Below are 12,650 nucleotides of genomic sequence, written 5' to 3'. Positions count from 1 at the left end.
GACGCCTCATGTGATCCTGCCGTCACCCACCCTTCCGCCTCCATCCTCTGTCCTCCCACATGGATCGGGAGGACGCCCACTGCACAGAGCTGTGATGAGCATGAACAGAAGATGGCAGGAGCTCATGCCAAGGTGCTGAGCACAGGGTCTATAGAGTGCTTCTTTCTGCTGTGGCTGACATCCTCAAACAAGAGGCTGACATGGCTTCCAGAGAGAAAGTCACTCGCTGAGAAACTGAAACGTGTGACCTAGGAGCCTGTGAAGGTCTAAGAACAAACCAACAAACCAAACAGTTTTGTTTGTTTTTCAAACACCATAGCCTGTTTTTTTCTTTCTTTTTTTTTTTTTTTTTTTTTTTAATGCTCTACCTTGGGTATCATTTAGTTTAATTTCAAAGTAAGTCCAATAAATACACAAAATCACAGGACTGAGCATGGAGCATTGTTTCACTTCATGTCCTCCAGCCTTTAGGACACATTAAGGAAAGACATGATTCCAGGATTCCCATTAGAAAGACTGCCCTGAGGCACCTGCTGGGACAGGCAAATTGCAGCTGTTGATGCTGCCCCCAAGCTGCTTGGATGAAGAAGAAGATTCCGGAGGTCTCTTCTCTTCTGTCCCTCACCCAGAAGAGAAGGTAAGGGGAGAAAGGTGAGAGAAGACAGGAAGAAGGAGGAGGGAGGGAGGGAGAGAGGAGGGGAGAGGTAGGGAGATGGGGGGCGCAGGGGGAGAGAGGAGGGGGAGGGAGGGAGAGGGGAGGGGGGAGGGAGGAAGAGAGGAAGGGAGAGGGAGGGAGGAGGGGCATGTTCCATCCACCAAGACAGCTGCACTGCAGAGAGAATGGAGGGTGTGTTGCCTCTCAGGACAGCAAGTTCATGCTGTTTATAACTGTTAGCATAAACAGTGACCAGCTGAGGACAGACTTGGCTTCCATGGAATTCACAGATTCCAGTCATTAAAAATCCCTTCTGAGTTTTCATCTGGAAAACTTTGCAAATGTATTTAGGGACAAGAGGCAGAAGATGAAGCCAACACAATTGGGCTCAAACCGCCGTCCTTTTCCTTCTCTCTGCATCCAGGACCCGCCCTGAGCCCCTGAGTGTGAGGACCCGGAGCTGCCCAGCCCAAGGGCGCGGCCCCTGACCAGAGGAGGGAGCTGCACAGGGGGGACCCCAGCACGTGGATGGCAGGATCTGTGCTATCTCAGTCCCAGGGTCCCAAGCAGAGAAGGTCTGGGGTTCCCAGCTGAAGCTTTGCTGTCTCCTCTGTCACCAAAGTCCAGAAGGACTGAGTGGGACCAACGCCGGACCTGCCGGTTCCTCAGTGGCTGCCAATGTGGCCCTCAGGTTGCGGGTGAGACCCTCTAGGGGAGCCCAGACAGCAGCGAGAATCACAGGCAGGAGTGCTCCAGGGGCCCCAAAACACAAGTGCAGCCTGAGGAAGGCAGTGCCCGCTCACATCCCCGTCCAGGCTTGTGTGCCACACTCGAGAGGCACACGGCACCAGAATATGGTGCTTTAAGTGGCTTTGTGGGGTGTAGGAACACAAAGTGGGGCCTCGAGTGGCTCAGAAGTCACTCCCACCAGCCCGCGGGGACCCGGGCGGCCCCTCTGGACGTGGCTGGCGTCTCTCCAGGGCAGGCTCCAAAGTCCCGCGGAGGAGGTGAGCGTAGGTCTTGCTCTGACCTGAGGAAGGCCCCTGACAAGTATCCTGAACATGCAGCCACACAGCTGACTGACTCATCTGAAGGGACCTGCTGAGCCATGAGCTAGGGATGGCTGGAGAGAACTCGACTAACACACGATCCCTGCCCAGGCGCCCACGTGGGGCTCCCACGAGAAAACTACGGAAGCTGTGAAGACGGAGGTGTGCATGGGGCTGGGAGAACCCAGGGAGGAACCGCAATGGGGACAGGGAGGGACAGAGGGCTGGGCCCCACAAGCAAACGAGGGAGGCCCTCAGTGCCATGAAGACCCCCTGCACCCACCGCTGCAGGCCTGGCTGGCAGCACGACCTTGCCTGCGGGGGCCCAGGAGCACGTGTGTTTGGCAGGAGCTGCCCTCCTGGAGCCGCACTATGGGTACCATCATTTTACAGGCAGGTACCTGATATCAATGATGACAATCAACCATGCCACCCTGAATTACAGCCATGTCCTCAGCGGGTCACTATTTACGCTGACAATTACAAAGAGCTTGAACTCGCTGTTCCAAGAGGCAACAAGCCCTTCATTATCACGGCAGCAAGCCTCTGTGCGGCCCTCCGCCTCCGCCGCTTCCCGTCGGGGCAACCTGAAGTCCCATGACGGTGACTCAGAGCCAGCCCAGTAGCTTCAGTGCAGGAAAAATCACAAAATCTCAAACACATCCTAAACATGGGCAGCTGGTAGGAGCTGATTCCTAAATTAAACCTGTTCGGAGGCTTTCTGGGCTAGCACAGCTCTGATCACAGGCTTGCGCTTTCTGCTCCCTGTGAAGGGCTGGGCTCTGCCATTCTGCAGGCTCCGCTAGGTGGAGTCCGCCCTGTGGCCTCGGTGGCCTGTGCCAGACAGTGTGACCGTCGCCCGCAGTGAACACTCGGCACAGCAGAGCAGGCTTGGGGAAGAACAGAAAGTGACCTCTAAGCCTGCAGAAGACGCTAAGCCACGCATGGCCTCACGCGCACTGTGTGTCAACCACGGCCTAAGCAGGAAACAGTTCTTAATAGTTCCAGTAAATGCAAAGGCCGCCCTGGAAAACTGCGCGAACCTTTCTGACTACTCACAGGTGGAGAGCCACTGCCTGACACACAAAGGTAAAGAATTAACCTGAAACTGCATATTATAAAACTTATTTTGAAATGATGGTACTTAATTTAAAAGACTCCCAAAGAATACTGCATTAGAAAGTGACAGAGTGAAACTGTGAGGCTGACCACAGGAGTCCCTGGAAATTTCACCAAATGTTGTGTCAAAACTGGGAAACAGAAGAACCGCACCTGACGAAACATTCGATTAATCACTCGAGTCCTCCCCACATACGAAGCTATGTTAAAAAGTGTTCCCAGAAGGTAAAGTGAGCAGGAGGGCTGTGAACACATAAAGAAAGAGCCACTTCATCCACGGACCACAACAAAAGAAACGCTAACGAGTGCCGACGACACGCTGGAGTCCAGGACTCCGGGCGCAGCTGTGAAGGTGACACTCAGGGTCCCACTGTCCAGATGGGAAGCCAGGGTGGAAACACCAGGGAGCCTGTCTCAGGGTGCAGAGCCAGTGAACGGTGGTTCATACTGGGCCAATCCCAGCTGCCAGGCTTTGGGGCTCCTGGGAACAGAATCCTGTTGACTTCACTCTGGGGTGCGAGAGGTGGCAGCATCCCCCAAAGGCACCTGGAGAAGTGGTGTTACCCTCCATCCCCTGTCCCCTGCGCTACCCTCCGTCACCTGTCCCCAGGTTGCTCACCATCCTCCTCACCTCCAGGCCCCTCTTCCTGTCCTCCCTCATTTTCCTGTTCACCCAGAGCACGTCACATGACTCTTCCCTTTTCAAGAGGCTCAGCTGCACCCAGAGGCATTCCAGCCTATTCGGGATGGGACACACACCCTGAGGAAATGCCAGCACAGGGCCAGAAGGGCCTGAGACCCTCTCACTGTTGCCCAGGAAGGATGAAACAGCCCACGGTCATGCTGCTTGTCAGGCAGGATGAAAACTTCTGTTTCCAAAATGTTCTTTTCACTAGAACTGTTCAGACCATTCGTGAACCAATCAGTTAAATACCAACAAGGGCTATTCCCACTTATTCTCTGGCTACAGTTTTCCACCCATCAGCAACCACACTCCTAGGACTTATCCCTAACGAAGTATCAGCTCCTTTTACCTTTTAGGAAAACCTCTTTCTCTCCAGCTTTGTCTTCCTTCCACAAAAGGTGCCTCTGACTGCCTCACTCGCCGTACCAGCATTTCACTTGGCTACAGAGGAAAATCTGCATGGGGCTCAGAGGTGGGTGGTCCCCGCATGGGCAGCAGCTCTGTGACATCCTCTGAGGAGCCTGGCCCAGGCCTGCCCCACAGGCCAAGACTCTGGCTTCTGGCACTTGGGTCCCCAAAGCTGCTTTCCCTCCAGGCATCATGCCCCAGGCAAGACGGCCGGACAAGGGCTCAGGGCTGCTGTGGGTCAAGAAAGCCTCCCGACACCTCCCACTCCAGGAACCCCCATCAGCATCCCAGCATCTGGACCTGTGTCACCAGCCGCTTCGCCGTACAAGAGAATTGGATTTTCAGCTGGGTGTGCTGCTTCCCTAAACAAAGTAGGGTGTTGTTACTGAGGAAAAAGGAAAAAGCTGGCATCTTCTTGGCAACCCCGTGACATCCAGCCACCGGTTTTCACCACCCCAGAGATGTCCACCCAGGGCAGATAGTGTCTTCAACCAAGCGTCACTGACCCAGAAGTGCAGTAATTAGTACACTTTCACCAGAGTCACCCACTCCTTCACCTTTACACCCAAGAAAAACATGTTTGCCAGGCAAATTAGATGTCTGGGAGGTGTAAGGAAACCCCAAGCCTGCTTTAAGCCTCAGACTTTTGAGACAGTTGAGGGCCGTGCACACAAGAGCAAGGCTGCACCCGAAAGCTCTGCTCCTGCCGGACGTCATGGAAAGACTGCACGGCTCAGCCACATGGACCCTTCCAGGACTTCACCAGAGGGACCTCCGTGGCACACACAACGACATGCACTTTGTTCAGCCTCGAACAGACCACGCCCTCGTTCCAGGGTCGGTGATCCACCTCCTGCCATCACCTCACCGAGGGTCTGCGTCTGCCTCTGTCATAACTTTGCTGTTTTACCCGGGTACTAAAATGCAACATCGGAATGTTTAAAGGTCTTTAAGTACCAACATTCTGGGTGCAGTTCTTGGCACTTTAATGTGGTCACTCGATGCAGGCCTCACAATTCTGAGGTAGCTCATACCTTTCCTACCTAACCAAGGAAGAAACAGAGGCATGGAAGGTCTAGCTCCAAAGGAGCAGGATAGTATTCAAACCAGTGATCTTCGTCACATGCTGACCTACCTCTCAGGCTGAGATAAGGTTAAAAATTAACTAGGTAGAACAGTGTTCCATAAATCAGCTGGAAATGGTCCTTGTGGATGGGCCTGTGGTTATTCCCTGAAGAACAAGACCATTCGCCCAAAAATCCACCTGTGTCACACTCAAATGTTTACATATCCAATTATTTTTAAAATACTCCAATCAAGCATGTTTACAGCCATTTAGAGCCATATAGATTGTCTGCTTTGCTGACAATCAACCCAAGACCTCTGTCAGCAAAGGACACGGTGCCAGGTCCAGAGAAGGTGGGACAGAGACACAAACAGGAACCGCTCCGTCCCTGGGAGCCTCGCTCTGATGGGCCCGCGAGGACATGTCACAGACCACGGGGCACAGGCAGACGGCAGGCCAGGAGAAGGGGCTGCGCTGCCGGGAGGCAGTGCTTTGAGCTCTAATGGATGGAACCTGCTAACCAGCGAAGGTGGAGAGAGGGCGCCCGTCTGAGAGGATGAAGAGGCAGCAAAGCACAGCTGGCCTCGGGGAACCGGAAGCCACAGAGATATCAGGCTGGGTGCTGCTATCTGCCGGCCACTGGCTGGGGGACTGTACTGGGCCTGGAGGGACATCCCTGACACTCTCCACCGGATGCCAGGGGCACCCCCAGCCCCAGGTGAGAACCACGGATCCCATGGTGAATGAGGCCAGCCTGTGGGAAGTGGGGCTGGGACAGCTCTGCACAGCTTAATACGAAAGTTGGGTTCTATTTTGTAGGGCTTTGGTGATGCCAATGGCTGGTCAGTGCTGTCCGTCAGGAAGTGATTTGATGACAGATTAGAGAAGGGGCTGCCAAGGCCAGCGGGGCACTCGCTGCCTGGGTCCAAGGAAAAGGAAATGAAGGCTGGCGATGTGACAGTGTCGGGGAGCACAGAGGGAAGGAACTGGTGGAGACACAGGGCTGGCCCTGCCCAGGGCTACGAGCAGGTACCCGGGGGTCGTCCTATTAATTCTTCTCACGGCACCAAGAGGCAGCTGTGAGGATCCCTCTCCTGAGGACAGAACTGCTCCAGAACCACACAGCGAGGATCCACAGAACCAAGATCCAGGCCAGCTCCACAGCCGGCGATCTTGACCCCTCACCCGTGGTCCTTAGACAGGGATCAGAGCCCCCTGGACACACAGACGCTCCCAGGAACTGCAGGAAGGGGAAGCAGAAGCCCCGGACCAGAGGCAGGACCCAGGGATTCTGCCCTCCAGGTCACATGGGGACCAGCCACTGCACAGGTGGACACACGGTGCTTTAACTCGCGCTGGGGGAAGGAGCCCTCGCTCTCAGGGAGGAGACCGCAGCTCGATCGGGCCGGCCTCCCTGCTGGGCACAGCCTGAGACACAGGACCAAGGCCACAGAGGATTACCAAGGTTCACCTGGCCCAGCTTCCGGCAGCCCCCAACTAGGCCACTACCCTCACCTGAACAGCCCGGTCCATCACCAAGCCCCACCCTCTTCTGCCAGCCCTGCCCCCACAAGGCCCCGCCTCTCGCATGCAAGCCCCGCCCCCAAGGCCTAGCTTGCCTGCAGCCCCGCCCCACTGGCTCCACCCCATCTCCTGCAAGCCCCATCCTCAAGGCCCAGCTCACCTGCATCCCCACCTACTAGGCTTCACTCCTCACCTGCAAAGAGCCACCCCTCACTAAGCTCCTCCCATCACTTGCACAGCCCCGCCCAACATAGCACGCCCTTCTAGAAACCCTAGACACACTAGGGTTTCTGCCGCCAAACCTGATGATTCTCTGAGTGTGAGCACGAAGACTCAGTGTCCTGATCTGTTCAGTCAGGTTTTGCCATCAAATAGTTTGCTCTAAACTTCTGCAGAATCTTTCAGTTTTCTGAGCCATTTGGGTTTCAAAATTATAACGAAGAAATTGTGGACCTATACTTACTTGGGTTTATATTAAAATGGATTCATTTGTTTTTTTGTTTTGTTATTTGCTTAAACCTTTTCCATTTTTTTTTTTTTTTTTTTTTTTTAGTATAGTAACTAAAAATGACAACACTTCACATATTTGGCCAGCTGTTGGCTCTGTGCTATGCTTGATGTTGTAGCAAATGTAAAAGATAAACAGCTTACTGTCTAGAAAGACTGATGCGGCTGTGACTGGAGGCACATGGTGGATGCCATGCAGAGGGCCAAGGACAAGGGCGGGAGGAGGAGTGGGAGCTGCTGCTGCTGGGGGGAGAGAGAAGAGCTGGAGAGGGTGGTGTGAGAAAGCAGCTGCCTCTGGGCAGGGCTCCAGCAAGGGAGCCAGGGAAGTGACTAGGGGGTTCCAGGCAATGTCCAGGCATGGGTGTCCTGACAACAGACTTAGTGCCTTTGTGAATCTTGCAAAGGCCGGGCAGACACCTGGGTTTATAGTACTGGCTACTATTAATAAGGGCCTCACCCAGAGTGGTAGATTCTTCTCCTTTATTTTTCAAATTCTATAGAAATGTACTTATTTTTGAGACTGGGACTCACCCTGTCACCCAGGCTGGAGTGCGGTGGCATGATCTTGGCTCACTGCACCCTCAAACTCCTGGGCTCAAGCGATCCTCTCACCTCAGTCTCCCAAGTAACTGGGACAAGGTGCCACCACGCCTGGCTCATTTTGTGTGTGTGTGTGTGTGTAGGTGTAGGTGTAGGTGTAGGTGGAAACTTTGTTGTCTAGGCTGGTCTCATCTCCTGAGTTCAAGTAATCCTATTGTCTTGTGTATTAGTCTAATCTCACACTGCTATGAAGAAATAGCCAAGACTGGGTAATTTATAATGAATGAGCTAAAAAGTAAGGAAGTTTAATTGACTCACAGTTCTGCATGGCTGGGGAGGTCTCAGGAAACTTGCAATCATGGTGGAAGGCACCTCTTCACAGGGTGGTGTGGAAGAGAATGACAAGTGAAGGGAGAAGCCCCTTATAAAACCATCAGATCTCATGAGAACATACTCACTGTCATGAGAATAACATGGGGGAACCGCTCTCATGATTCGGTTACCTCCTACCAGGTCCCTCCTACAACATGTGGAGATTATGGGAACTACAATTCAAGATGAGATTTGGGTGGGGATGTGGCCAAACCATATCACCTTGCCCTTCCAAAGTGCTGGGATTAAAGGTGTGAGCCACTGTGTCCAGCCATAGAAACTTATGATAAGTCACGTTTCTTGTTTGAGAAATAGCTACCATGAATGCTATTATTAAAGCTATATATTATTAGAAAGCAGACATCTCACTGTATCTGCTGATTTTAAATGCATTGATCATCTGATACAAAGTACGGTAAGCTTGGAAACAAGTAATTTAACAGCGGTAGATAATGCAGGTCGTAGTGGGCCGCTTTATGCATGACTGTTGGATGGCAGGCTCCCTAGATTGGGCTGAGGAGACCCGAGGTCTCACCTCTGCCAGTGACTTGCTGTGTGTGCTTGGCCAGGTGACTCATGGCACCTGGACGGAGGGAGTGGCAAGTGGCGTGGTGATCACAGGGACGTGGTATGTGATTGCGGGAGAGGGCTGGGCCGGCTGGCCTGACTGGAAGAGAAGACAGTTTCTTTCATACCAAAGAGTATGGACACTTACCAGGAGGCTTGCCTAAGGTAGGAGAAGATCTTCCACCCTGCCCCAGGAGTGGGGAGTCTCATCTTTTTGGGGGGCATTTCTATCCTCCCAGCCCCTCCAGCTGTTCTGGAAGCCCCAGCTTAGTGCTTACAGCTACCACCGAGAATCCATCCCAAACTAGGAGAAGCAAAGACTGATCCTGGACCCTCTCCCCGCTGTCGCCGGCTAGCCCACTCCAGCATTGCCCGTCCTGCAGGCCCGTGCTTCGCACTACAGGAGATTATATGCACAGAAACAGGAGGCACACAGCCGATGTTGGAATGGGTGCTGTGTTACTGAGGTGCAGTACACAAAAGCAGGAGGCACTCAGCAGGTGTTGTAAAGGGTGCTGTGTTACTTAGGTGCAGCACAGTACCGTGGGAAGGGCAGACACCAGGGCGAATCCTGGCTCTGATTCGGGCAGCTTGTTTCATCACCCTGAGCCTCAGTTGTTTCATCTGTAAATGAGGATGAGAATACCTCCGTCACAGGATTCTATGTGACATGATTAGAAAATGCCTAGCCAAAAAAGAATAAAAAATTAAAAAATAAAAAAATGGAAAATACCTAGCCAGTAATAAGCACTCAAAAATATACATATATATACACACATTCTCATTTGCCTTCTTTAGGTCTTTCTTTCCTTGTTTGTAGGATAAGGGACTTGGACAGGATGGTTCTGTTCTCTCCAGCTCTGAAATACTGGCTTCCCGGCATCATCTAATTTCAGGCAGAAAATCCAGTTTTCTCAGTGTGTCGAAGATCACCATTTCACAGGCTATTTCGTCTACGTTTAACTGCTCGTGTTTTTCTGGTTAACTCAGGTGACATCTGTTCCCGAGCCGTTCCTGATGGCCATGAAGCTCAGCCACGATGACACAAGAGCCAGGTATTTACACCTGGCCAGAGAAGACAGGAATAATCTGTTCAGGTATGTCGTGCATTTTAAGAACATGGTTTTGAAAGTTTTATTTAAATCAAGGATGTCCAATCTTTTGGCTTCCCTGTGCCACATTAGGAGAACAACTGTCTTAGGCCACACACTAAATACACTAACACTAAGGACAGTTGATGAGCTAAAAAAAAAATAAATAAATAGAGGACATCAATGTTTTAAGAAAGTGTAGGGATTGTGTTGGGATGCATTCCAAGCCATCCTGAGCATGCGGACTGCAGGCTGTGGGTTAGACTAGCTTGGTTTAAAGCACTGACTGTATGTTACGTGGTTTAAATATCATCTCACTAGTATTTTTATTGACAGAGCATCTTGAAAAATAAGGAAAAGCTTACACGGACTTACAATCTCATCAAAATACAATGTTATAGTCTGAATCAATGATTTACATTAGAGTTGGGAAACCCTGTGTTGGAGGATTGTGGTGTCAGAATGATAACTTCTAGTAGCCTGAGGTGATGATGCATCTGGGAACTGTGTCCGCAGCACTAAGATGAACGTTTTGTATTCTAGTCATTCTCCTTCCCTAGCGTTCTGTTCCTCCCCATTCCTGGCCTTCTGTTCCTTATTCGTCCCCCTTCCCTGGCGTGCCGTTCCTTCTTCCCTAGCGTGCAGTTCAGCACCACTCCCATGGACAGCACCGGTGTTCCTCACATTCTTGAGCATACCGTCCTTTGTGGGTCTCGGAAATATCCGTGCAGAGACCCTTTCTTCAAAATGTTGAACCGGCCCCTCTCCACGTTCATGAACGCCTTCACAGGTAAGACCAGCATCCTGAACGGAAAACCGTGTTTGCGTTTGCCAGGCGCACCCACTGGAATTCAGTTAGTTTCTGAGAAGGGATGACAGGAGTGGGCAATTCATGTTCTAGAAAAAGTTTTACCTCTCTCTACTTGAAGGACGTTAGAAATTTCATTCTTCAGGAAAGCCACATGGTAGCGAGATTATAAAAACTGGCATTTGAATAAAACGTACGTGAACTTTTCCTAGAAAGGTTCAAAACAATTTTCTCTTGGGGATATCATTACAATGCCAGGCCTCCAGAGTTACCACTAACATTGATGTTTGACTTTTAGTAAGACTGACGCTAGTGGATAGGGTGACGATGAACAGTGCACTCTGTGAAGGAGTGACATCGAAGAGCAAGTTAAATCCACGCTCTTACAGAATGAGGTCATCTTTGTAGACGTGTGAAAGTCTCTGGAGACACTTGAGAGAGTTTAGATGTTCGCTGAAGAAAGCCCTGGTGCCCGTCCAGTGCAGATCCTGAGACGGGATGGGAAAGCCGGCACTCAGGGTGATGAGCTGGGACAGCTGCTGAGGTCGGAGGCCAGAGCATGGAGCCACTGCCCCATCTCAAGAATAGCTACAATTTACTGTCCTAGTACAAAGGGGAAATGAGGCTTGAGATTCAATAATTTTAGTAGAAATCTGTTAAATTTTACAATTTCACTTTTCCTTTGTACCCAGCTAGTGATTATACTCTGGATCCATTTTCCACACAAAATCCCAAGGATTTTCAGAATCTCCTCTCAGTGTATTTGGATGCCACCTTTTTCCCAGGTTTACGTGAGCTGGATTTCTGGTATGTCATGAGTGATTAACTAGTTGATACAGACTTTAGTATTTGAGTCACTGTCCGCTTATAATTATTTGTCCTCAGGCAGGAAGGATGGCGGCTGGAACATGAGAACTCCAGCGACCCCCAGATGCCCTTGGTCTTTAAAGGAGTCATCTTTAATGAGATGAAGGGAGGGTTTGTAAGTTTTCTTTTTTATGTTGTGTTCAGCTTACCTTACCCATGTACCGTATCATGATATGGACACATCTGAAAGATGGTTGCTTTTTCTTCAATATTCTCATTATAGGTGACATGTTCTTGGATTAGCTGGGGTCAGTGCTGTGAGCAGAAGCCAGGGGGTAGCAGGGCCAGGCTGCTGTTCTTCCCAGCAGGTCTCAGACCATGTCTGATGACCCCCGTGTATGATCTGCAGTAAGAGAAATGCTATTTTCATACCACTATCAACACATTGTCTTTTTCACTCATTCTTGCCCAAGTACATGGTGTACTTTCTAGAGGCTGCGTGGTGAGGTGTGTGACACACAGCAAGCTGGATACAGAGCAGATGGGGGAGTCCAGCTTCACCTCTGAGCCAGACACTACAGAGATTTGCAAAAAAGGCAACACAGCATCACTCTAAGTAGTCGGTTTTTTACTTTGTTATGAGAAGTATTTTTCAAACATATTTATATTAACATGTAATGATGGCTTACCTTAATGCATAAGTATTTTTAATACTTTAATTTTTTAATCAACTTTAATTTAGAATATAGAAAAATTATATAAACACACACAGGTACCTACACAGGCAAAAAAAAAGCCCACATAATCAAAAGCTGTTTGGGTCCTCATTAAAACCCATTTGTGCCTAGTGTTCCATTATTGGAATCCTAAGCTTCTGGGAGTTATTTATATCCTACAGCTCAAGGTCATTGCCAAAGTCTGATTTTTACAAAAAAACTTGCAACCTCAGGAATAAATGGGTTAATTTTTCAGAGTGTAAAGGAATCTTGAGACCATTTTGGATTAAGAGCTGCTGTCCTGGGCCAGTGTCTTCATGTCCCCTTGTGACTTTGACAACCTGCCTGTGCTGGTGTTCCTGAGGCTCATGGGTGGCCTGCTCTCTGATTTCCATAGCCCCCCTCAGCTGGTGAACTATTTCTTAGCTTTTCATTCTCAATTTGGTGGTCTTTTCTTCCAAGGAGTCTTCTTGAAACTCAAATTGGGGTGACTGCTTCTCCCCACTTCCCTCGTGGCTGGAAGGCAGACCTGATGATCCCTCCGATTTACAGCCCTCGGCTATGCGTTGTTGCAACACACATCAAAATGTCCATTGTTCTCAATCCTTGGGTCCTGTGCGTGGGTGATGAGTGATTGAATACAGTGTTAAACAATGCCTGCAGGGTTGTCTTTTGTTTGTTTGTTTACCATTAGAAGAGTTTTATTTGCAAAGTATTACAGGCATATGCACCAGAA

At 50.4% G+C, this 12,650-nt stretch overlaps 1 protein-coding gene and 1 pseudogene across 1 annotated transcript; one reads left to right on the top strand and one right to left on the bottom strand.

Annotated features, from left to right (window-relative positions):
- Positions 1 to 1,198: 1,198 nt before the first annotated feature.
- LOC135964499 (uncharacterized) lies at positions 1,199 to 2,090 on the bottom strand (annotated as a pseudogene).
- A 6,903-nt stretch (positions 2,091 to 8,993) lies between these two features.
- On the top strand, positions 8,994 to 11,506 carry LOC135964654 (presequence protease, mitochondrial-like). Its single transcript, XM_065518857.2, has 2 exons — positions 8,994 to 9,589; positions 10,222 to 11,506. The coding sequence occupies exons 1-2, from the start codon at positions 9,510 to 9,512 to the stop codon at positions 10,457 to 10,459; spliced, it is 318 nt and encodes a 105-aa protein (XP_065374929.1). The 5' UTR covers positions 8,994 to 9,509; the 3' UTR covers positions 10,460 to 11,506.
- Positions 11,507 to 12,650: the final 1,144 nt, after the last annotated feature.

Source organism: Macaca fascicularis, chromosome 8 (assembly GCF_037993035.2).
Source record: "Macaca fascicularis isolate 582-1 chromosome 8, T2T-MFA8v1.1".
Lineage (NCBI taxonomy): Eukaryota > Metazoa > Chordata > Mammalia > Primates > Cercopithecidae > Macaca > Macaca fascicularis.
Note: the sequence above shows the minus strand (reverse complement) of the source record. Positions and strands in the feature narration are given on the sequence as shown.